Consider the following 27,921-nt stretch of genomic DNA (forward strand, 5'->3'; position numbering starts at 1 on the left):
GAAGGGAAGGGAAGGGAAGGGAAGGGAAGGGAAGGGAAGGGAAGGGAAGGGAAAGAAACTTATAATTGCATAGTAAATAGTTGCTGGGGTGTTTGTTCTTGTTGGTGTATCATAGATAGGTCTGGATAATGATTTCTGCCCGAGTGATACCATCCTGGGAAGGAAGACACTTGGAAGCCATTAATGAGTCCCCAGAAAACTGTATTCCACAGCTGACTATTATATCTGATATGTCTTTCTTTATTTTTCTGTATCCTTATGGTCCTCATTTCTACGGTCCACTTGATGTCCCTTGTTAAAACACCATGTATTACTCAAAGTTTGCTATTAAAAAATTAAGATTTGATTGAAATATGTGAAAATTGTTGTTGAAGCGTCATGATTCTTGGAGAAAATGATATAGAAGTCTGACCATGTAGAAATATTCATTTTATTTGAATATGTTTCATATGTTCACTGACAGTTGACAGCCAGTGTTGTTATAGCTGGAGACTGATTTTCTTAGATAGCCCTGGCCATCAATGAGCATGCCTCAGTACAAAGGCAGGAAAGCTATTTCATCCATCAGGGTTTACTCTAAGGCTTTCCTCTCTCTTCTTACACAGTGTAACCCATAGTTACAGTAGTCTTAGTGGTGCCACAGCCTTTGGACCCCACGCTGCTTTCAAAGAGATGCACTAAATTCTGAATCCACCACTCTTCAAATAAACAAATATATGGCTAAGACTTCTTATTTATTTGCTTACTTGGTTTGTTGTTGCTTGTGAGATTAGTAAATGTAATGTTCTATGTAGTCCTGGGTCTCACTACGCAGTCCTGGATGGCCTGGAACTTGCTTTGTAGACCAGGCTCGCCTTGAACTCACAGATAACCACTCGCCTCTGCTTCCTGAGTGTTGAGACTAGTGCCACCATGCCTGGAAATGCTTAAGCTTTTAAACAAACTATTTTCCATTGGAATCCCTATATGGGGCCACAAAGTAATTAATATTGACTTCCTTTTCCCTGAAATCATAGACTTGAGCATTTCCTTTTTTGTTTGGCGTACTATCTAAATTGAAACCAAACCAGCTTCATGTTTGTTTCTAAGATTTTTTTCCTACTAAGAAATGTCCTTAGCTGTACATTAAAATAATTTATTTGCTATTCTGCTCACAGTCTTGAAATAAATGCCACATTCAAGAGAATTCAGTTGCTAACATTCAAGTTAGAAGTAAATGGAAGTATCTATCAAAACAGAAAAAAATATATTGTAGATGCTCTAGACCTTGTTAACATTGTTTTCAGGAAATAACTTTATTAATTAAACATTAGCATGTTACAATAAGCATAATTATGGTCACCAACAACCTACCAGAAATAGCTTGTTTAATAAACTATAGCAAAGTGGAAGCTATTTACACTCTCCTGTTTCTAATGAATTACTGGCCTGGTTTTCTCCATGATCTGTGATGTAGGTAACATTTTGCTTCCTTCCACACACATCTACCTGCATTCTTGCTAGTGGCAATGTTTATGGGAAAAATGCAATCTATTTTGAAGGCTTTGTACAGTTTTTGTAAAGCATTCACCTGCTGAGTATGACACACCTGCTAACATAATCCACCCTTTATAGTGTGTTCTTTAGTTACCTTGGAAATGGTATCACCACGGAGCAGAAACACCTGTCAAGGCAAAAAGATGCCTGCTTAATTTTAAGCTGGAGTTAACCTCATTTCTGTATACATAATGGAAAATGTTATTTGACAGAGATTTCACACTGAGAGAAACCTGCAGCCAGTCATGAAAACCTATTTTTCCTTCTTATTATATATGATCTACATCAGTGAACGGATAGATTTAAGAAACAATGTGTAAGTAATCGCCTGTTTTTCACCCAGGGAATGAAAAGAGGCCACAGGATAGGCTAGAAATGTACTGTCTAGCCTGTTAAAGTATATATTGTTGATTTTTAATATTCCATGCTTTCATCAGAGAAAAATATTTTAAAATGGTAGCAAAGTATCTCATAGTTTGCTCCAAAAACGAATACTGTGTTTGCTGGTGTGGTGAGGGAAATGTACCATAGAGCAGCATAGCTGACTTAGTGCTTGGGCCAATGCAGTTTAGCTTTCTTGGTTTCTATTTCCTTCTCAATAAGGAGAAGACAATAATGATTAAGTTGATCTTTTAGTTGTAATAACTCATGTTTTCTGTCTTATATAGTGCTTGATAACAAAAGAAAGACAATACATAATTTTCCACTCCATTTACAATGTTTAAAATAGATAACTTGGTATAATACATTTTTTTATGAATTAAATATCCCCCCAAGGAACTAAAGCAATTAAGAGTGTTAAGCGGGGCCTGTTTATGTAGAGAAAGCTCTTCTAGAACTCACTATGTGGCCCAGGCTGGGTTTGAATTCACAATCCCTGTTCTTCAGCCATTTGAGTGCTGACTGAAATGTATCCACACCATGACAGGTTTAGAACCTTACATTTACTAATTATTTCAAAAAAATACCTAGAAATACATTATTTGTGAAAAGCTTGCAATTTATAAACATTTTCATTAATAGAATGTTAGAACATACAGGAAATTAATAAGCTACTCTGATAGCCCACGTGGTGACACATTTGATGAACAGCTTAATTGAGGTGAGAAAAGGCCATTTTTATTCAACCTAATGATCATTCATTCATCATAGCACTAATTCTGATACTATGGAGTGCTTACAAAAAGGAGCCTAGCATTACTGCCCTCTGAAAGGCCTAACAAGCATCTGAAGGAGTCAGATGCAGATATTTGTACCCAACCAATGGACAGAAGCTGGTGAGCCCTGTGGTTGAATTAGGGAATAGCTGGAAGAAGCTGAGGAGGAGGGTGACCCCATAGGAGGACCAACAGTCTCAAGTAACCTGGACCCCTGAGATCTCTCAGACACTGAGCCACCAACCAGTCAGCATATACCAGCTGATATGAGGCATCTGACACACATACAGCAGAGGACTGCTGGGTCTGGCCTCAGTGAGAGGAGATTCACAACACTCAAGGTTCTTGAGGCCCCAGGGAGTGGGAAGATCGGGTGGAGTAGGAGTGGGGGTAGGGGGTGGAGACATCCTCTTGGAGACATGGGGCTGGTGGGGAGGAGGTATGGGATGTGGAGCAGTCAAGAGGGAAGACCAGGAGGGGATAAAGACTGAACTGTAAAAAAAGAATAATGAATAAATAAATAAATAAATACTCTTTACTTCATAGTGCCATGCCTAAATTACCAAGGAAATCAATAGCGGATGATAAGCTCCACTGATCAATTGACTTAAATACACAGAAATCTTAAGTATGTAAGCTGTGGTGTGTGTGGGTATGTGTGTGTGTGCGCACGCACATGGTAGTGAGGGATGAGATTAAAAATTTCAGTGGAGCAGGAGCTCTTTAGAATTACTCTCTATTAAAACAAGTCAATAGCCAGTGTTCATAGCTAGTGTACACTGTTCCACTGTGCAAGTGAAAAATTATCATTTTTTTCTTCCATCATCCTTGCTCTATATTGTTAAACCATGTCATTTTGTAAAGTATCTTTATGCCCAAATCCGTAACAGTGTATCAGTTGTACCAGATAGCTGACTTTGGAGGCCAGTTTCCAATAGCTTGCTAAATTATCTGTCAATATTAACTTCTACTGTCAATCTTAAAACCATGACACTCAAATATAGATAGATTATGTCTCAGCACCTGGTAACAATACTAACAAGGGAGAAACAGCGTGATTTCTGTGTAGTGACTCATCCATCCTTCAATGTTTGGCCCCAACTTTACTTCTCATCCTTTGAAAGAGTAACACACTCAAAGAAAAGTATCTATTGATATTAATTTACCACTTAAAAATCAATTATACTTGAGTATGCATTCTGACATGTCATACACATCAAATTGCAAACGAGAAGTAAGATGTTCTCAAATGCCTGATAGCCTAAAGAAGGAATATGTAAGTCAAAATACATTATGCTCCATGTCTGGATATCATGCTCTGCACATATCTGATGGCAATGACACACTATGTAATTTCTTTCTAGCCAAAAGGTAATGGCACTTCAGAACAAAAAGCAAGATACTGAGAATGAAAAATACTGTCTTTATAATTACTTTTCATTGAAGGCCCAAAGAGGAAGGCAGATTATTGATAATTCTTCTATTGGACAAGAAAATTAGATGATTAAGTCTACTTTACAAGTGAGACCAATTACTAAGTTCTAATGTAGGTCATGCAAAGTTATCTATGTATTGGAATGCATCCAATATGTGAGTCCAAGTCTACCTGATATCATATATACCCTCTAAGTTTCTTTCATTTCCTTGAAGATAGCAAAGAGAAGCCATATATTTCTATAATGTACTGAGTATCTAATAGGAAAGGCCCCACAACCTATGCTACTTATTCTATATATGGAGCAGTATCTATGACTGTATCACAGAGAGGAAACCCTGTAGTATATCTAGATGCAGAAAACCAACTAAAATATGCACACAGTAAGCATTGGAACTGGGATTTGAGACTCTTTTACTTGATACCACATTCCATGCTCTTTTCTCTGCCAACAGCTGTCACTGTTAGGAACACACATATTTTAGCAAGTTGTAGCCACTGAGAACTTTCACAAAATCTAACTGATATATTCAGCCATTATAAGTAATACACACGAGACTATTATATGTTTTAATTCTTTTCTTTCCCTTTCTTTCTTTCTTTCTTTCTTTCTTTCTTTCTTTCTTTCTTTCTTTCTTTCTTTCTTTCTTTCCCTTTCTTTCTTTCTTTCTTTCTTTCTTTCTTTCTTTCTTTCTTTCTTTCTTTCTTTCTTTCTTTCTTNCTTTCTTTCTTTCTTTCTTTCTTTCTTTCTTTCTTTCTTTCTTTCTTCCTTCCTTCCTTCCTTCCTTCCTTCCTTCCTTCCTTCCTTCCTTTCTTCCTTCCTTCCTGTTGCAACTTTTCTTGGAAACTTTCTTACCCAAAATACTTACTAATTAGAAAATCCCCTCATTTCCCCTCATTTTCAAATTCAATACTAACAATAAAACCCATTGCATCAGTGATGTAAAAAGTATTTAAACATTCATACACATACACAGACACACACAGAGAGAGAGAGAGAGAGAGAGAGACAGAGACAGAGACAGAGACAGAGAGACAGAGAGAAACAGAGAGACAGAGACAGAGACAGAGAGAAGATACCACATGTTTATGAATGAATAATACAAATTCAATTATCTGGATGTGTCCAAGGTTTTTGTGAAATTTCATGTTGCATTTTTACTTCATCAACATTTCTTATCCATTTCTTCTGAAAGTTGAAGTTGACTTGAAAGGCAGTGTTTTAGAGAACTGACATATGACTGTTAGTAAACCACAATCTGTCAAGGATGTGACAGGATCTTTCACAACACTGTTACTGTAGTTTGGATCACGGTCATTTAAAGCACAGTCTATGGACCAGAATTAATATCACTGGTTTACCTGAGAAGGTTGCAAATGCTGCTTTCTCAACATCATTAGAAATCTAAAGAAATCCAATTTCTTGGGGTGAAATGAAAATATCCTCAGATAAAAATACACAAAAGCAACACATAACAATATCAACAACAACACTGAAGTAATCTCTATGCACCTCTTTAGAGTTTAAGGTCACTAGATTTGAGTAGCATTGTTTTTTGTTTTTTGTTTTTTTCTAAATGAAGCATGAAACAAACCAAGCATGACCTTAAACAACTCTGCTTTGGTTCAATTTCTTCTTCCTGCCATATGGGAGGAAATAGATTTTGAGGGTTAAATAAAAGTCCATGGGTTGATACACGCAAGGGAGAATACTCACTGCACCAGTACTGTGTGCTCAGCACTGGCTCAGAAATGTATGCCCTATAATTTGAGATATTTTCTAATGAGGTATTTTCAAACTTAGATTTCTGATGTTATTGGCACTAATTATTCCCACTACTAATTTGGCTACATTTAGGACATCCTACTCCTTTTATCTTCAGGGAGAAACTGGTCTGCTTCGCTCCACTCATTATCAGAGGATTATAAGTCCCTTGATGCTCGAGAATGAGGATAGATGAACTTTTCTTTGCTAATCACAAGTTGTATTATCAGCAGGTGTGGGCGGTAGTTCTCGCTCCACAAAAAGAAAGCCAGAGTCACAAAGATGTATGAAGACCATCACAGGTAATTCATCAATGCCTCAAGAAGCCAAGTTGATCAATTCCTATTTGCTTCTTAGAATACCCTCTCCTTTTTAATTTTCTTCCTCCTGAACCGTTGCGGTTTCCTGATATAATATGGGACATATATTCTCATGAGCTACTACATAACACAAGAATAGGTTGCTATTTTTTCAATTCAATTGCTTTCCAGAGAAATAACGTCCCATTTTCTATTATTATTTTTTTGTTGCAGTGCAGAAGATGGATAAAGACAGGATCTCCTGTGGTCTGATGGTATGTGAACCCCTGTGTACCTGACAGTGACCCTGAGTTTCTAAAACTCCTGCTTGACCGTGCAACACCCCACCAAATTTCCATGTATTGTTATCAAATTTTAATAGTTCCCTCCTCAAAGAATATTAAGATTTCAGGCCTTTGGCCTTTTGTGAACTTTCCATATAATCTGAATTGCTTCCTATATGCTAAATGGCTCTCATATGTGTGTTCCAAATACATTTGTAAAACAATGAATTTTTTATAGAAGTTTAAACACTAAAATAAAAGTTATAATATGGACCACATAAAATAACAAAATAATTTTGATGCTTCAGTCATGGAATTTAATGTATAAAACTGCACAATTTCTCCAAAACACTTCTCTAAGGAAATTATCCATCACTATACTCTAATTCTATAATCTCTTCATTCCTTGATATTTTCCGTTAAAAAATGTATTTGGGATAGTATTATTTATAAATAACTGTTCACAGAACTGGTTAATAAAGTAATGACCTAATAAAATGAAACCTCAGAACAAAGGAATGAATATAGGAATAAAGTAAAAATATGCTTTGATCTGAAAAAAAGTTGGGATGCAAATTCATAAACTCAAAACAAAATAACTGAGTTATCTCTATACCACAAAAGTGAAACTCAAGTATTAAAGAATGAAGTTTCTGAAATAATCACCTAGCCAAAGGGTTTGAATTATGCTGAAATTTGGTGCAGACAGAGTGAAAAATATTTCAATTTAAGAATAGCCAGCAGGATATCAATAAAGAATTACATTTCCAGAATAGCTGAAATAAAATCTATTGAAATTTCTAGTCATTAAAAATGACTGATTAAAATGGCTTTTAATTCTTTCTCATTATTTTCTAAAAATTAAAGTGATCTCATCGTGTTAAAAATATTGGGTAGAAAATAAAATATATAAGAGGAAGGAATCACAGTAAGTCCATGTCCTACTTATTTATATAAACAAAAATCATGAGCAACCAAATGTCGAGTTTTCCATATAAATTTCTGGGTCATATGTTGCTCATTACAACTCATGTATGACTCTAGAAACTACAGGTTCACACAGTTCCAAAGTCATGTTTGATACAGTAACCATGTTACTACAGCGCTGCAAGGGAGCTACTGCCATGTGCCTTTTCTTTTCTCTCTCCCCGTTCCCCAAATTGAAATTAGTGAAACATACTTTAATATATATATATTTTTTTTGGTTTTTCAAGACAGGGTTTCTCTGTGTATCCCTGGCTGTCCTGGAACTCACTTTGTAGACCACGCTGGCCTCGAACTCAGAAATCCACCTGCCTCTGCCTCCCGAACACTTTAATAATTTTAAAAGGAGAAATTGAACAGGAGTTCACCTGCACTATGTCCATAGTTATGACTAAACCTTGGTTATTTTGGTTTGACTGGAGAGCCCAGTGATACACCAGTTTAACAAGTAAATGTAACCAAGGTAGAGAGGTAGTGATTCTTTTCCTGGGTCAAGAAGCTTAATGCTGTTCGAGTTTCCCCTGTATAACTGTAACTATCATCACAAGCATGCTTATCTTCAGAATCCATGAAGCCATTTTCTTTGCTTTATGTATTTCTATGTATGTATGTATGCACATATGTATGTCATATGGAAGACCTGAGACTATTTCTTGATATATATTTCACATGTTGATGGTACTTATAGATAACTCTTTTTCTTCAAAGACAGTATCTTTTAAGGACAGATCAATAAAAATTTTTATTCAGGCCCTCTGAATTTCTTACTAGTAAACTTTAACTTTCTGAGTATTCTAAAACAATCAGTAAAAGAGTACTGACATCTTGTAGCCAAAAATTACAAATAAAGACTAATAAATCATACTTAAAGAAAATCCACAACATCTAAAATATCTATGAAAAGTTTGAAAGCCAAAATCTTTCTGAAGTCAATAAGTTTTGCTATATTACATATGCCAATGAATTGATTTATTGTTATGACATTATCTGGAATGGTAACAGTCAATGTAAAAGTATAAAAGATAGAATGTTACACCCACAAAAGGAATTCAGATCCCAGGCATACAGTACAAGAGTAAGGAATGTAGAAATTCATAGCAATGAACTTTTGTTTTGCAATTGTTAATATAATTTATTGAGTTCAAATATGGGTTTAAGAAGTAAATACAATGCTATTGGTTTTCGGGAAAGAAGCTTAAGACAGTAACCTGTTCATTATTTCTTCACTTTGAAAACAATATTGAAATCTAGGGAAATACTCTTGATTTCTTTGTCTCAGCACATTGGGCATTAATGAGGGGAATCTTAGAAGATACCCTACTCTTGAAGAAGCCATAGGCTGGCAGCTGAGGGCGAGCAGAGACTTACTGAGGTCTTGCTGACCATTAAAGCCTAGATAATAGAGTAAAAGCCTCAGGCAGAAGGAAGTGCTATACATGCCATGGTGGTGGTGGTTAGGTTGTTAAGGACAGATGCAAATTTTGAAACAAGGAAAGAAAAGGAAACAGAAGATGGAAAGGAGGCATTGTTGTGGTAGAAGTTCCTTGCCTCTTGCTTTACTTTGAGCCTTGTTCTTCTGGACTTTTACAGTCTTCCTTTGCCTCATGGGTGTACACAAATCTTTTACAAATTGAAAGAACTTCACACCACCTTTAAAGCACACTGTTACTCTTAAGGAAGTAAAGACATTCCGGGTTACTGTAGTAACTAGGTTGGTACTGACATCTGAATGTTGGACCTGACCTAGCTGAAATGCAATTATACAGAGAGACATTCCCCCTAACTTACTAAAGTCCAGGGCCCTTACCTCAGCACACTGTTAGCTCCATCTTTGGCTAGAAACTCTTACCTAATAAGTGGGAAGTTCATCTTTTCCTATATATAGATCGTTATTGACTCCTGTGGTCACTCCAATGCTGGATTACATTACTTTATCAGTGTTCTGCATCGATCTAACTTGGTGGCCAGTGAGATTATAGGATTCTAAATACTTTTATGTTTTCCAGTCACTGGAATGCTACGTTCCTTATACATGAGTGGCAGTAAAGAGCAAGGGTATTAGTGGTAGAGCTCAGATGGTGGAAAGTGGCACTGCATACAGAAAAACCTGGACTCAATTCCCAGTACTGAGAAGAGACACCTTGGGCTGTAGATATAGCAGTGCTAACATATGTATCTGATATGTGAAAGACCCTAGGTTCAATACATGGAGGCCCTTATCATAAATTTTTAAAAAGAACCAAAGGACAAAGAGGGTAGAAGTTTAGGTAGCATTTATGAGTTTATGTTATGAAAAGAAAGCTCTGTCCTAGTGTACCTAAGGGGCTCATTCCTTTTCAACTTTTTTTTTAATGTGATGTCAGAATTTATTAACATTCAAGTAACAGGATAATTTAGTGTGAAAGCCAGGGATACACATTTTTAGTACATTATCAAATAAATATGGTTCCAAATCATTTCATGATTAGTCATCTTTTATCACTGCACAAAATGGATATACATGTTTATTATTAAATGCTGTTAACTGTCACTTTCTAAAGATAATACCCTATTTGGCTTTAAAATATACACATTCAATTCTTAAGATAATTTGTATTCTAATAAAAGAGAATCCTTTTGGATGACAAATTAGAAATCTATGATATATTCAGAAGAATATATGTATATCATTTTGCTATTAGCATATGCATATAACTTCTTTAATTTTTATAAGGTATTGATGGTAGAAATTTACCTTGGAACATGTTATATATTATTTTTCATGCATTAGTGTTTTGTAGACTGTTTAATATTTATAATTCAGTTTATTGTGTAACTTTAATTTTGTATAATCATTTCATCTAATGACAGGACATTAGATGCACATGTGGAAACTTTCCGTAGTAAATACTAGGTATCATTAATCCTGCAGGGAAACTGCTTGCTCCTCCTGTTCAGTAGAGTGATATAGCAAATGTCAGCAACTTGAGGTCTCCAGACAAAATTTCCCCTCCCATCAATACTGGACTGCCCACAAGCTAAAAATAGTGATAGGGAAAGAGCCTAGAGCCTTACACATGCTAGGCAGACACTTTCCCTGGCAGTCCTGATGAGTAATGCTTTAATGGAGAAAGTGGATTGCTTAAGAAAAAGCTACTAGAAGGATATCCATGTCCTCATGGATGACCCTAATCCCATATGTCTATTTATGGCATCATCAATGTGTTAAATAATAAATAGATGACTAAATAAAAATACCATGTGTGTATGTATGTGTGTGTGTGAGAGAGAGAGAGACAGAGAGAGAGAGAGAGAGACAGAGAGAGAGAGAGAGACAGACAGACAGACAGACAGACAGACACGAAGTTGGGGAAAAAGATATGATGGGGTCCCTTGGGGAAACTGGGGTTTTTGGGGAATGTAACCAAGATACATTGTACACATATCTGTCCAAGAATAAAGTAAAAAGTAATATTTCGTTATACCTAAGTTCTATATAAATTGTCTTTTTTCAGAGAAAGAAGGGGAAGCTGTGACCCGGATGTAAAGTAAATAAATAATCAATTTTCAAAGAGTCTGTGTCCATAGGGAAACTTATATTAACTCAAAGTCACACCCATTTTTACTTTTTGTAGCTGTTTCACACTACAGAGATGGAGTGAAAGTGCTAGAACAGTTACTGTCAGACTCACAAAGCCTAAAATATTTGCGGCTGGCCCCTTAGAGAAAGAAATTTGTCACTAGAGAGTAGGAGTCAGAAGAGTCAATGATTATGCCAGTGTAATGAGGTGTCAGTTTGACAGAGTAGGTGACATGGTGGAAATTCTTGGAGATGCATGAGTTGTGTTATAGTGTACATGAGTGGGTTAGCCACAGTTTGGATGAGTGTGTTACATCACAGTGTTAATGTGTGATTGTTATGGTGTAGCTGTGTGTGTTCTGTCACAGTGTAGCCCTGTGCAAGGCAGCTGTCTTCAAAGTGCAGGGGGTTTGTTTGCTTTGCTTTGTGGTTTGGTATTGAGAATTGTCTTTTAACCTAGTTTAATTGATATCCCTTACTCAGCTCTCCAATCTTTTTCCAAAACAGCTTTCTCATGTGATGCTACTCAGTTCCTGAACGTATATTACTGTATCTTACTAATGCCTGTTACCAACTTAACAAGAACTCCAGAAGGCTAATGAAGGCAGTAAGGAAATCGGTCTTAGGCAATCACCCACTCCTCTGTAAAAGACTTGGGACAGACGGTCTAAATCAGTAGCCAGTCACCTGTGTTCAACTTCAGCCTAAACCTTAGGTATTGCACTTTTCCTTCCAAGAATTCCTAGCCTCCATCCTTTGAACCCAGTCCCTACAAATAGAACAGCCAAGGGTTCAGCTGGGTCCATCCAAGTGTTCAACTGAATTAATTCATCCACCTCTTTTCTTTTCTTTTCTTTTCTTTTCTTTTCTTTTCTTTTCTTTTCTTTTCTTTTCTTTTCTTTTCTTTTCTTTTCTTTTCTTTTCTTTTCTTTTCTTTTCTTTTCTTTTCTTTTTTCTTTTCTTTTCTCTTTTCTTTTCCTTTGTCTTTGTCTTTGTCTTTTCCTTTGTCTTTTTTTTTTCTCATTCAGATGCTTGTTGAAACTTGAATGCATCTTTTACCCTTGACATTGTGCTGACTTCATCATTCTCTAAAGTTCCCTCCCTACCACCTGTCAGCTTGCCTGCCACCTGTATGAATCCCAAGAGATTTACATGGCTTACATGGGACTTCTATGGGATGCCTTTTTCCCCTCTTTTCTCTTCCATTCTCTGACTTCATGCAGTAGCTAAGATTTATACCTTACCTGCCCTGGTTTGCTTTCCTTTTTAAATGCTAATAAGAATTGTTCTCAAAGAAACATGTTCTAAGCCAGGCAGTGGTGGGGCACGCCTTTGATCCCAGCACTTGGGAGGCAGAGGCAGGCAGAGCACTTCTGAGTTCGAGGCCAGCTTGCTCTACAGAGTGAGTTCCAGGACAGTCAGGTCTACACAGAGAAACCCTGTCTCAAAAAAAACAAAAAAAGAAAAAGAAAAAGAAAAAGAAAGAAAGAGAAACATATTCTAGCCTGTCTTGAATAAATGCACACCAAAATACAAAAAAAAAAAAAAATAGCTCTTATGCTCTTGCCTCCTTGCTCCCCATTTCCTGCCCCCCCCACACTTGGACATAGGAGACCCCTACGTTCTACTCTCTCCTTCTCTTTGCTTTTTCTGCCTCTGCTACTCTCTTAAATCTCCTCCCCATGCCCTAAATAAACACTATATATATATATATATATATATATATATATATAGTGTTTCAAGCACTAAACTTAAAAAAATCTTAATTGACAGAAAGGAGTATAGGGAGTATTGTTCACCTATTCATACATTCACTCATTCACTCAAAGCTCACGAAGAGCTCATGGTATATGGTGCTGTGGGATCAACACTAAGCAAAGCACCACAAACACACAAAGAGCTAACAAAACTTGTTCTTGGTTACCAAGTCACCAGAACAAAATGAAGAGGTTAAAATACATTCACAAATAAATCACACTATTTATTATTTCCACTCAAATCTATTACAAACAGGACAGGGTAGTCTATAATGAGAATGTCTCAGAAAGAATTAAAATAATCTTTTTTGAAAACCACAGGATTCCAGACAGGTAGCTTCCATTTCCAGAGACATTCTGCCAACTGTTTGATGCACAGAAAATTATTAAACTGTAGTCTTGCTTTTCCATTTGTACCTGTAAAGACCCTTATCAGGACTGACTGGTGTGATACCAGTGTGGAAATATTCCGAGAAGTAAGGCACGTTGCAAGGCACCCTGCAGAGCATTTTAACTGATATACTAATCAAATAGCAAATACACATACAAACCACAAAGCTGGATGTCTGGGCTGGCATATATTTACTAAGTTGCGCCAAGTTAAACTTTTTATTTGCTCATTTTCTCCAGGTATCAAAATAGCTTACTCTCCCAATGAGAAAGAAACCAGAGCTCAGGGGTATGTTGATATACCGAGCTCAGGGGTGTGTTCACATACCTCTAAAATTCTTCCTTCTTAAATATTTCAAGATACACTGGAGAAAATTAACTCCAAGACTTCACTGATGTTTGAAATATTAATACTTCATATGATAGTATCAATATTTTATAATGACATTTTTATAAAATAAATTATTTTGCTTGTGTCTAGATAGTGTGACCTGAAATGAAACAGGTGTGTTTCATGAAGCATGTGTTGGTACAACACTTATATCATGACTTCAATTTTTGGATATTTGAATGTCTTGTTCACATTTAGCATTTACTTTTCTACTGTAGAAACTCACACCTAGACCATTAGTAAATTTTCTCAGTGTGTCAATCATTCTAGCAAACCAGGAAAATGTTAAAAAGTCAGGAGGAAAGACAGGCATGGTGGCTCACATCTGTAGTTACTGTGATCTGGAGATGAAAGCAAGTTCAGGAGTTCAAACACAGTCTAGTCTGGTCTAGAAGTTGAGGTCAGCATGGGATATATGAGAGCCTGTCTCAAAAATAAGACACAAAGAAAGAATACTTCATTTGATGGTATGTAAGATAAAAATAATTTAAAAAATATTCTATAAATAGGTGTTTGTAGCTATTTTTGTTGATCATACATACATTTTAATTTTTCCTCTAGACTGTCATTATTAAAACTCAGTTCCTAGGTATCATTAAATTAGCAAAGATATTGACATTTATTTTAAAGTCATACATTACATTATTTATCGCATTTTTACAAATTTTCCAAATTGCAGAACTAAATTCCAACTTAGAAAATTTGGTATTTTAATCTTGAAACAGCTTGGAAACAACAAAAGAACAAACATATATATATATATATATATATATATATATATATATATATATACACATATAATGTTGGTGGGTGTCATTAGAAAGGTAAGCAACTGAAAAAAATACTTGCTACACTTAATGCAGATTAAAATTAAGCAATAGTCACTCTGTAATCCAAGATCAGCAAAGGGAATCCAGGGAATTAATGAGTTTCTCCAGAAAGCTCTGAGATGAATAACAGAGTCTTGGAGTGAGGTCATACTATGGTACAATGGGTGAAAAGAGACAAAGTCTTTAATAGCTAGCTATGTCTTTGCTTACTGCCCTATGCTACAAATTCCATTACTTTGCCAGTTAATGTGGAGTTAAAGAATGCAACACTGCCATGTGGGCTGGAATTCTCAGGGTAGAAAAGCTGTAACAATTGATGAGTAACACATTACACTGGGCACATGATGCTAGCTTTACAAGTCTAGAGCTTAAGCACTCCTCAATATTCGTCATAGTCCTTGCATCTACCCCTGCCAAGTAACTCTGTTGGCACTGGAAACATGGCAGTGAAACAGGGTTCACACTTTCCACAAAACTATAAATGAACAAATATTTCTATATACATACATAGACACATAGATGATATGTATATAGATAATACATACATAGATAGATAGATAGATAGATAGATAGATAGATAGATAGATAGATAGATAGATTCACACATACATAGATAATAGGTAGATATAAGATCAATAGATAGGTTTATGATATATAGAGCAATAGAGATAGATGATACAGATATTTAGATACAAACTTATATTTGCAGAAGGTGTTACTCTGAAGAAATTAAAATATGGCAAATAGGATGTGACATTTTATGACAGGAACGTGGTTGAAATTTTAAATGGAATAATAATAGAGCCTTTTGAAAAGTAATGTGTGAGTAGTGATCTAAAGATAGCTTGGAAGTCAAGAATGCAAGGAATGTTCCATAAAAGAACTTGCTTGATATCAAAGTCACATTTATGTTTACTATGATTAGAGGAGAGGAAGAACAGTATGAGCAGAAAGTAACAGACAGTGGGGACGAGTAGTGGGAGGTGATAGGAGTGGATGGGAATCCAGCTGTAAGGATTTTATGACATGACAAGGTCACTTTGGGAAGTAAGAAGAGATGCCATATCATCTGGTTTATACATACAAGACTATCTTTTGCTTTGTAAAACTTATGTAATAGACTATCCATTTGTCACAGTGGAATGGGAAATGAAACATGTTATCTGGCAAGAACCAGAACTGGCGTATGTGTATGTGATATGGTGTTTGTGTAAATGTGTGTATGTGTTTGTCTCTGTGTATATTTGTGGGCATGGTTGTGTTTACCTGTTGATTCGCATGTGTGTGCAGACCAGAGGTAGATATCACATTTCGTCCTCAGTCTCTCTCCAGGCTTTGTTTTTTGTTTGTTTGTTTGTAAGATAGGGTGGTTTCTGATTCTGGAGCTCACTGATTCAGCTAGAGAGGCAAGCTAGATAATCCCTAGAGCTGAAATTACAGATGTGCTCTCTCTCTCTCTCTCTCTCTCTCTCTCTCTCTCTCTCTCTCTCTCTCTCTCTCTCTCTCTCTCCTCTCCTCTCCTTATTTATTTACCTATCTATCTATCTATCTATCTCTCTCTCTCTCTCTCTCTCTCTCTCTCTCTCTATCTATCTATCTATCTATCATCTATCTATCTATCTATCTATCTATCTATCTATCTATCTATCTATCATCTATCTATCTATCTTAACTAGAATGCTGCAGAGGAATGCCACATCCTTGTGCAGGCACTTTACCAACTGAACCTTCACAGATGCATATTAAATATCTGCTACTGCATTTGACTGCCAGGCTAAGGCATCCTGACATTCTCTTTTTACAATTCAATAAAGCTATTGGGACGGTAGCACCTTCAGTAGCTGGAGGTAAGTATAATTCCTGTAGCAGTGACTGAGATAGATACAGCCTCACAATGATGTCACAGGGAAGGTGAGAGAAGTCCTGGCTCAAAAGAAAGAGAAAGAACGGTGGGACCTGCTGCTCTCCAGTCCCCATTGTGTGACTCCACCCTATAGTACCTTTTTCTCAGTCTTCATGAAGCTGACAAGTTGAACTCGCAAAAGTCAATGGCTTTCCTCTTTGTCCAAAACCAGAATTTAGAAAAAGGGTCAATTTCAAATTTCAAGGGTGAAACACTAATGAAAATATGATTTTTTTAAAAGACTGTTTTGTTTTTTGTTTTTGTTTTTGCGATATTGGAACAAATAAATGGTTTCCCAAGGAACACCAATACTGGATCACAAGCATTTTAAATGAACTTCCAGGAAAAACAAAAAACAAACAACAACAACAAAAAAAACTGCGAGTATTCTGAAAGGGTTTTCTTTTTAATGTACATAGGCCATCTGATAACAGAAAAAAATGCTTCCATGAGATACAGAACTCACTGTGCAAAAATCAGTGCTGATACTTTGAAGTTAAAAAATGAAAACGAGGAAAAAAAGAAAAACAAAAGATAGGAAAGATGGGCAAAGGAGACTCAGCTGTATTAACCTTACCATAACCCTAACCCTAACTCTAATCCTAACACTAACCTCTAACCTTAACCCTAACCCTTAAATCTAACTCTAACCATAACTATAACTATAACCATAACACCTAACTAGGATCATAATTAACCTAACCCCAACCATAAATTCTAACCATAACGCTAACACCTAACTATAAGCCTAACCATAATACCTTACCCTAATCGTAATCCTAACACTAACACTAACCTTAACCCTAAACACCTAATCCCTAACACCTAATTATAACCACAACACCTAATCCCAATCCTAACCCTAACCCTAACCATAACCCTAAAACTCAACCCCACCTAACCTTAACCCTAACCATAATGCCTAACCATAATGCCTAACCATAACCATAACACCTAATCTCAGCCCTAACACCTAACCCTGCCTAACCCTAACCCTAACACCTAACCATATCCTAACACTAACCCCTAACCCTAACCCATAAGAATGCCAAGAGGACCTGCAATGGCTAACAAGGTAATCACCACAGCTGACGACAAAATGCAAATATGTTGAGCATTGAGAAAGCATTAGTTTTCACTTTGTTCAGCTTTTCCCTTAACAAGAAGTTGGACAAATTTAGAAAAAAATAAGACTGAAAATATTTTGTTTTATTTTTGTTTTGTCTTCTTTTTGTAAAAAGATTATACTTGACATAAAAACCCAGATGCATTGGTTATAAAATTTCTTAATTTATTTTAGGCATCTTAGTACCTTTTCTATATAATATTTTATAACCCAACTTAATATTCTGACTTTCATGCAATCAAACATTGATAACAAACAAAAAATGGAAAACAAGACAAATAAAAAATAACTGGAAATGAATAGGGAAAATTAAAAATATATACTTGCTAACCACTAAGAAAGGTACACAGTGCTTTGATTTCTCCACAGCCAGAAGAGTGTGGATAGACAGCTCTTGAAAAAATTGGAGACATAGTCTCCTGGCATAATACAAATGAGAGGCCACTTCAGCTGACAGTGTTTATATATTACCTAAAAAAGTTAGTAGTGGAGGTACTGTCAAGAAGAGTAGCCTAATAAATATTAGTGATAATAATACTTATCACATATAAAATTCGTTTAATTCCCATTTAATACCACTGTCCCTGCAATAAAATGTAGCTACATATGGTGTGTCAAATGACATATTCATCATGGAGTGCAAACCTGCAAAGGTTTCACAACAGTAGAATGTGTTAAATAATATAAATAGAAAAGATGCAGAAAGCTTTGTGAGACACCCGGGAACATCTCACACAGGGAAAGGCATTGGGGTTGCCTTTTAAGCAGACCTTCATCAGCTGGAAAACAACAAGAGTCTCTGTGCTAAGTAAAACTAGTATTGATGATTTAGGCATCTATAGGAATTGTGGATATCAAGAAGAAATGAAATTTATGGATTTAAGAAGACTGTCACTTGACACACAACAAGTCAGTAATAAAAGTAAGATTAAAAATTAAAATGTCTTAGAGAGTTTGAGTAAATTAAAATTTCTTTGGGGTTCTATGTCCCAGTGATGCCTGGCTTGACCACTTTTATTCACTCACTTGAAGATATTCTTTCTTTCAAATATATGCTACATGCCTTTTCCTTATATATGTGAATTTGCTCATATTGATGGTTTGAACTGTACACCAATGATTGGCATGATTGGCCAGCTTTTATGCAGTTTAAGAGACACATGTTCAATTCCCTAGAACTAACTAATGACTCCCTTACCTGTGTCATCTGCTGCTGTGATACCTTATTGTTACCAGAAAGCATTTGACTGATTTTTATGGAGATAAATTATTTTACAACCCAGATGCTCTTAATGAAACACACAAAATTATTTCCCTACCATTATAAATCGACACAAATGAAAGATTTACAATACTATCGGCTACTAAAGGATTTCTAGGTACAGAAAGTATTACATACATATATTACACAACAACTAAATAAATTGTCAATTTATACTTTTGTTTGGTAAATTCTAGAGTAATGGGATGTATGAAAGCAAGGCATTATTAACTTCCAAATACCTAACTTCAAGTTAACAGTAATGAGATTCAGAACACATCTCCCATCGTCAAACTATTTTCAAACTGCATAAAATATAGTATCTATTTTGTAAACATGATCTTGGTATGTCTTAGGAATATCTTCTAAGAGGCCCTAATAAACAGAAATTCAGGGATGATCATGCTCTCACAGACTTAGAGCTTGTATGCAAATGGACAAAAGATACATTTGGCATTAAAAGGCTTGTATACTCAGCAACGTTGATGAAATAGGCTGTTCAATTATCCAACACACTAACATGGAGAAAAAAGAAGCTAGTAAAAGAGTTTCCAAAGTGATTATATGTAAATATAGTATTTCCCAAAATTAATATATATCAATTTAGTATTATACTTAATGTCAGTCAAACACACAACATATACATATGTACCTTTAAGCTGAATTTATTAAAGAATACATTAGTGGACAAAAGAGTTTATGTATTTTATATTGAATGCAGAACTCAACAATTCATGTTTAAAAAAATCTTTTGAAAATCCTAGAATAAATGAATGAATGACAGGGTGAATGGTATCCAGGGAAAAGTCTTTATTCATAATTTTGTGCTTGGTTAAGCTTAGTGATGGAATGCAATTGATTCTTTTTAATAATGAATAACTTTTATACTGCACTGATCAGAAAGCACACTGGTATGCTTAAACAACAAAATCATGTTTACTAAAAAGACAGATAATTTTAAAGGGAAAGTAATTATATATATATATATATATGACTCTCATTATAAGAAATGAATCAATAAGGATGAATACAAGGATAGATGAATTAGCACTGAGCTATGAAAATCTGTTTGAATAGCTTTTACAGAATGGTGATGTAACACATTCAACAAAAATCCTTCAGAACAAAGTGATTTGGGGAGCATGCAGATAGGCTCTTGCTTGAAGCTCAGGACAGTATCAAACTCAGTAAAGAGCTTGTTTTAACTCCCAATTGTCCTGCTTGGGTCCCTCAGTACCAGGGTGACAGGTGTGTAACACCACTAACTAAGGAACCTATTTCCAGTGCAGCAAGTATGTCAGCTTTTTAAAAAGCATGGATCCAAGGAATTTTTATCTCTGAAACCTATTACCAGAAAACTTTAACTCTCTATCAAAGTGAACTATTATTGAAGGTATCAAACTAATATAATTGTGGTAAAATAGTTTTATAAAACCATGAAGGAGATGTGATTTCACTTCATACTGAATATAATTAATTTAAAGAAAACGATAAAAGATAAACCATGGGTCTGATAAATGGCTCAGTCTTTATAGTACCTGTCACACAAGCATAAGGCATACACTTGAACCCAAACCCTCATAACAATGTCCTGTGGAAGCGGAACTTAGCTGATCCCTAGGTTTACTGGCCAGCCAACCTAGAAAAACAGGCAAGGTCCACGACCCAATAAGAGACTCTATGAAATAGAAGGCGGTGTTTTCTTACAATACTCTTGAGGCTGACCTTTGTCTTCCACATGTAAATATCCCCACCCACCCAGGATCCAATGTTTACATGAGTAATCACACACACACACACACACACACACACACACACACACACACACACACACACATATGGCAGGGGAGGGAGGGAGAGAGGAGCAGGTGCAGGGGGAGGGGCAGAGGAAGAGCAGGAAAGAGTAAGAGTGACATAGACAAATATTGACCCAACCTAGAGGAACTGACACAATCTTTCATTGGGCAACAGTCTGGGAACTTCTCAAGAAGTTAAATATGGAGTTATCATAAGACCCAGAAATTCTACAACTAGGCATGTAAACATAGATTTTTGCAATGTCTTAAGACAAAATTCAGTACATCATTCCAGCAAATATACATATATACATATACATATATATATATATATATATATATATATATACATACACACACATACACATACATACACACACATAGACACATAAACACACACACACATATATATGCATGCTCTGTGGAAACTGTTAAGACATCCCTTTTCTTCACAGTACAAAATTCTCATTTTCTATAACCTAGTATAGCTCTGTTAGTCTTAATACAGAGCTTTATAATTTTCTAAAACACATTTTATAACTATTAAAAGATACGCCGAGGAAGTGAATGAGATCAAAACCAAGCAAGCCTATAAATTCTCTAATGATTCTGAATATCATCAAACATTTCCAGAACCGCGGTGTTAAGTGTGAACTATTAAAAATTCCTAAAAGAACAAACAATAAGCCAAACTCGTGATTTTTTGAATTTTTATTGTATGTGTATGGGTGTTTTGCCTGTATGAATATACCTGATGTCTGTAGAGACCAAAAGAGGGAGACAGATCCCTTGGACCTGTAGTGACAGAGTTGTGAGCCACTGGGTGGGTGATGGAATTGAATCCAGGTCCTCTGGAAGAGCTGCCATTGCTCTTAACTGCTGAGCTATGTCTGAAGCCTCTAATGAATCAAAGTCTTAACATGCATTTGTATGAATGCTAGACATCTGGAGGCAGAGAGCTAGTTCATTTAGTAAAATGCTTACCACATAAACATGGGGACCTAAACAGCCAGTGTGGTGGCTTTTATCTATATTCATTTTACTGATACACACACAGGTAGATTCTTTGGGCTTTGTTGTCTAGCAACTCTAACACAATCAGGTTGAGTGAGAGACCCTGTATCAAGACATTGGAACCCCGTGGTGTGACTCAGGTCTTTCTTTAATCTCAGCATTAGCATTTGGGAGTGAGAGGTCTCTGTGAGTTCCAGGAAAACCTGGTCTAAAGTTGCAGGCAGCCAGAGTTACACATTGAGACCCTGTCATAAAATGAAATAAAATGAAGGAGCAAAGAGAAAGACACCTCTGGCCTCCACGTGCACATACAAACACACATGAAATCACAGCTTCCCTGTGTGCAACTTACACGTTGTATTCCCTTTAAGGTATGTTCAATAAAATCAGGAAAACCCTTGAGAAATCTAAACAACCAACTTGTACAATTCAGTTCTCTTTTGATAAAACCTAAGATTTTTTACTTATGTATCTCTCCTGTACATATATAATTTTCCACATAACTGTAAACATATCTAAATAAAGAATATCTTTGTGGGATGAATTTTTAAGAGAAATATCAGAAAATTGAAAATTTCTAGAAAAAAATGGATCTCAAGAAAATTTTTAAAAATCATATCCTTCAAATGATTTAAGTCTGTATACTAGAACCCTCTGCCTCATCACCTCCAGACTAAATACGACAACTTTGAGAATATTTTTCACAATAATAATAAATATTTAATGCAATCATGCAAATCACTCGTTTAAAATAGTTATAATTTTCTGACTTGGTTGCTTTTAATTCTAGCAAGGGAAAAACTTCAAAGTTGCTTCTTTTGTATTTAAAGAATATAGTGCTTATCTGCGTGTGTGCAGAAGGGTATTTTCTATGCTCTTAACCCAGACACTATTGCAGATCCCAACAAGAGCTTGCTGACAGGAGCCTGATATAGCAGTCTCCTGAGAGGCTCTGCCAGTACCTGACTAATAGAGAAGTGGATGCTCACAGTCATCCATTAGACGACCACAGTCCTCAATGAAGGAGCTAGGGAAAGTACCCAAGGAGCTGAAGGGATTTGCAGACCCCTGGGAGGAACAACAATATGAACTAACCAGTTACCCCAGAGCTCCCTGGGACTAAACCACCAATCACAGAAAACACACAGAGGGACTCTGGGCTCTAGCTGCATATGTAGCAGAGGATGGCCTAGTCAGTCATCAGTGGGAGGAGAGGTCTTTGATCCTGTGAAGGTTCTATGCCCCAGTATAGGGGAATGCCACGGCCAGGAAGAGGGAGTGGCTGGGTTGAGGAGCAAGTGGAGGGCGAAGGGGATAGGGAATTTTTGGAGGGGAAACTAGGAAAGGTGATAACATTTGAAATTTAAATAAAGACAATATCTAATAAAAAAAAAAAAAGAAAGAAAAAGAATGAGCCAGCCTCCTTGTTTGACATCAGTGAGAGAAAAGGCCCTTGGGCCTGAGGGGGTTCAATGCCCCAGTGTAGGGGAATGCAAGGGTTGAAAGGTAGGAGTGGGTGGATGGGTGGTAGAGCACCCCCATAGAGGCAGGGGGAAGGAGGATGGGATAGGAGGTTTTTGGAGAGGGGACCTGGAAAGAGGCTAACATTCGAAATATAGATAAAGAAAATATCCAATAAAAAGAAAAGGATGAAAAAAAAAAAAGAATGAGCCATCCTTTAAATAAGACCTTATGATAAGGCTAACTTAACATGAAATTTTACTGTCCCTTTTCAAGTTAAACCTTGTAATATAAGGTTTTCAAAGAGCAAAAGCACACTTGTTTTTATCAACATTGCCTTTAACATAATTTAAAAAAATACCAATGGAAATTTAATAGGAAGGAGTATTTAAAAATAGTGACTCCTAAGCATAGCATCTTATTATTTACTATAATGAATAATATGTATAGTTATGTATATTATAATGTATATTATATATTATATAGAAAAAATTATCATGAACATATAAAATGATGTTAACATATAAATTTTAAAGGACATTCATCTACTGGTTTCACATTTTGAGAAAAAACCAAAATGGATATGGTTCTGTTTGCAGAGTAATTTAAATGTTTTTAATATATATATATTGGTTTTTCAAGACAGGGTTTCTCTGTATAGCTCTGGCTGTCCTGGAACTCACTTTGTAGACCAGGCTGGCCTTGAACTCAGAAATCTGCCTGCCTCTGCCTCCAGAGGGCTGGGATTAAAGGCATGTGCGACCATGACTGGCTTAATAAATATCCTTAACATAATGCCTGATGCATCTATTTGAAAGTAAAATAAAATAAAAAGGTAACAAGTTCAGTTTGTTTGCTCTATTCATAATTCAACCTTTCTCACTAGAAGACTGATGGAAATTTATAGGAAATCAGGGAATTGGATGTAGAGGCTTCATTATCCAGATTCACCAGCAGAATGTGTGAGTGTTATCAAGGGATTGATTTAAACTCCATCCCCTGCCACCAAATGGAGTAAAAAAAAAGATAAAATTAATTTAAACAGGATATAGGAAATTTCAGAGTATCCCTATATTTTATGAGTGGAGGAGGGTTTTCAACAAGATAAAACACATAATCTTAGTTTTGATATTGAAAGTACACATGTGTACAAAATCACTTTCTATTATAAGCTATTACACATGCCGACATCAATGTTATTCTGTATAACAGTTCTTTCTTATGAGCAATTCAGTCTCCCAAGGTATTATTAGATAAGACTTGGGGTAAGGATAATGTTTCAAAACAAAGTAGTTCTAATAGTTCTGGAATAAAAATTATGGTAATTATCATTTAGCTGGACTTAATTAAGAAAATATAGATAGATACACATTAGACAGCCTTGGGTCTTCTTTAATCATTTAATCACATTTAAGCCAATTTATTAGACCATGTTGAATTCAGCATTACCATACTGATAAACTGTGGTTTAAGGTAAGCTTTGGTCATTGCTTTCCTTGTTCTCTCTCCCCCTCCTTCCTCTTTGGTTCCCCCCCCCTCCTCCTGCTTCTCCCTCCCCCAGCAACTCCCCCTCCCCCTTTTTCTCTTTCTCTCTTTCTGCCACTGGCAAAATAAGCATGGTCTGGAGAATAAAATAAGGAGTGGAACTCAAACACTAGGTTCAATCCTCAATCATTCTGGGACTTAGGAAACAGGCCAGTAGCTATAAACGTTTTCTGCTGTTATATAGACTACAGCTCAGTTCCCAGAACCCGCCTCAAACAGCTCACAACCTCCTATAACTCCAGCTCCAGGAGAAATCTGGTTTCCTTATGGCTTCCTCAGCACCCCTTGCATATGTGTACATGCATGCATGTGTACATGCATACAGATAGAAACACACACACTGTCACAAAATTAAACAAATCTTTTTTTTTAAATACTGTTATTCTCTTTAACATACCTGAGGACAAAAATCTAGTATTACTTTCCTTAGACGGAATTAATTCACTGAAGTGCTAATAGGATAAAAAGTGTTCAGAGAAATTTTGACTGAGTAGTTTAAACACAAGACAATTGGTGCATGCTTTCAACTCAAAGTGAATAAAAATAGTTGAAAGTGATTGTATTTTAAAGCATTCCCATTGCCTAAGTCCTCACTGTTTGGGCAACAGTCATAGGAATCCCAGTAAGTTTAAAACAACCTACTGTTTATCATGGGAAGATGATCAAAGGTACAATGTACCTAGCCAGACCTTCAGGAATAACTGCTTTTTACCTCAAGTCTAAAAATCATTATTATTACATACTTACCTTTCTGTTCTCTGAAGCAACTCAAGTCCACTTTCAAATATGGACTTGTCCTAAATGATGCTATTTATTAAATTGTATGTGTAATATTACCCAGTTAATTTGTTTAGTGAGCACTATCATTGCATTAAACCAATGGTTCTGATATACCAATATTTGGTGAAAACCTACTGTACTGTATAAACTTTCAACATTGTTTCAGTTGAAAAAGTAATGGCCAGAAATGAGCATGATGTTTGAAAACAGAGATTAATATTCAGTTTAATGTCAGGTTTGCTCATCATACACTGTTGTATATCATTTGAATCTGAAAGATATTAACAAAGGCAACTAAAATGATGTATGAAGCCAAAATATTCTTTGTTTCCTTGCCACTTGGGGAAATGAATGATCCCTGAAGATGTTATCATTTATACCAGAGGAAGGCATACAGAGTATACAGTAGAGATGCTGAAGGTAGACACCACTTGAACCCCATCTTCCCAAATGCAAAAAGCCTTTGTGACTTCTAGAGTTGATAAGGGTCATACGTGATCTCTTATTCCCAAGGAACAACTGTTACACACAAGAGCTGAGAAAAGGGCAAAATGTGGCTCAGCATGACAACTGTGCCATAGGGAAAGGCAACATTGTCATGATTTGTCTTATATTTGATTTGCACTTGATCTCTTGTCTGTACCAAGTCTGTATACTTTGTCTCCTCCTACAGTGAAGTGTTAACTCTCCAGCTTTTACACCTAAGAGGTACACAGAAGCCCATTAAAATTTAGTGTTCCTAAAACAGATGAAATCATTACCAAAATCCCAAAGCTAAAGGGAAATGGGCTGGTAAATATACCAAAATCTCACTGTTTCCAGGAATTCAGTCTACCCAAACTTTGCATACAAATGTCTGGTTCTTAGATGTTTGTCTCAGTTTCATTCTCATGACTAGAGAAGAGCTCTTCCCAATATAAAACTGCACTGTGGAGTGCTGGGATTAACAAATTCATAAGCAAATTGAGTTTGCACAAATACAATAGATCAAATCATAGAAAAGAAAGCATGGATTCTAACCACTTTGTCCTCCTTTGGGAAAACATCCAAGGAAGCAGAGCAGGGAGAGAAGAGAGAGAGAAGAGAAACAAGAGTGAGCCATACATTAACAAAGTGATGCCATCACAACAAATACATTTCTTCAACGTATTAAAACACTTATTGAAAAAGCAAACTCTATACTGAAAGCACACACACACACACACACATGTGCTACCATGTACTGGATGCAAGAACTGGGCCCCGTTCCTGAGTTTTAGAATTGAGATTAGTAGGTCTACATTTAAAGCATTCTTTGGTATCAGGTGTCCTAACACATACCTGTAATGCTAGCACTAAGAAATCTGAGGCAGGAATATCTAAACACTGGCATCAATAAACAGCGAGATGCTAGAAATAGCAAGCAATCTTTCAAAACCAAAAAACTAAGGAAATATTCAGAATAAAAATGTCAATTCATCACATTGCCTCCTATTATTGAAAACACTTTATTAAAAATACATTATGTTGATGCTAAAATTTTATTAAATTCCAGTGAAAATGGGTAGAGACAAAATTTAGGAAAAAATCTACTAATAAAAAGTGTCACAGATAAACAGAAATATATAAGTATTTTAGGCATGATTTATTCCATAACAATAAAGTAGTATTTATTTATAAGTATTTCAATATTTTATCATAGGAAAAAACAGGTTTATACAATATAGTGATTTTGTGCATAGACAACATTTTAGGCTGGACTGTCTTCCATTTTATTTCTTTAAATTTCTTTCAAGTTGGGGTGGTTTTAGTATAAGAGGAATGAACTACAAGAGGCTTCAAAGAAAAAAAGTATTTCCTGGCTCAATTTCTTTAAACAACCTGAATTTGATCCTAATGACCTCGAGATGCCAGCAGACAACTGTGTGGCATTTGGCCTGCTTCAAGCCTGTAGTGGGAAGCTTATGAGCTCCAGCAGCTGCCAGTCCTCAGGCACCACTAAGCCCTCAGCTGGGGAATACTCACTGTCACTGCCAGAGCCTTCCAGACTGGTAAGTATTGTAAAAGTTCATTCCAAAGTACGTGTTTGCAAACATTGAAGGCAAGAGGATGGATTGATAAATACATCTTGTGGACTCTACACGTGATGTTGGCTTAAATTATTTTTATCCAACTCTCATAACAAGTACAAACGGATAAATACTACTCCTGGTCTTATAGTTAAAGAAACTCTTGTTCAGAGACAACACTAGTCTTATTTTGAAGTATAAGATATACTTTTTATACTCTGTGTTGTAATTCCCCCTAGAAGAGAGTCTAGAATATCCTACTACAGTTCAGATGGCCAACTAATACCCAGTCAACTGGAAAGTTTGTTCTCAATTTTAATTGATTTTTCCAAATTAGAAGAATTTCAAGAGTGGTTAAAGCTTTACTGGTTTAAAATAAGTTTATATCATATTCTACACACAGTTAGATAACATGATAAGTTCTTGGGCTAACTACAGGGGAATTGTTAAGGCAGTGATCATCACAACTGTTCAATACTGTACTACAGATCTCAACCAAAAAATTAATTTGGATTTCTCTGCAAACAATTCTACTGTTGCAACACAGGAAATGTGAGATTATAAATGTATTATATTGCATTACATTGTGAATTCAATATG

General features: G+C 35.9%; 1 protein-coding gene across 23 annotated transcripts in view; it reads right to left on the reverse strand.

Moving 5' to 3' along the window:
* The window catches only part of Rims1 (regulating synaptic membrane exocytosis 1), a 489,256-nt gene that overhangs the window by 251,673 nt on the left and 209,662 nt on the right, over window positions 1-27,921 (reverse strand). For 22 of the 23 annotated variants that reach the window (XM_029474748.1, XM_029474741.1, XM_029474765.1 and 19 more), the window contains one exon: window positions 26,294-26,305. In XM_029474748.1, the coding sequence (XP_029330608.1) occupies window positions 26,294-26,305 (12 nt within the window). Of the gene's footprint in view, window positions 1-24,707; window positions 26,306-27,921 lie in introns of those variants that run through there. The other variant, XM_021157118.2, reaches the window with a different exon arrangement.

This window comes from Mus caroli, chromosome 1 (genome assembly GCF_900094665.2).
Source record: "Mus caroli chromosome 1, CAROLI_EIJ_v1.1, whole genome shotgun sequence".
Classification (NCBI taxonomy): Eukaryota; Metazoa; Chordata; class Mammalia; order Rodentia; family Muridae; genus Mus; species Mus caroli.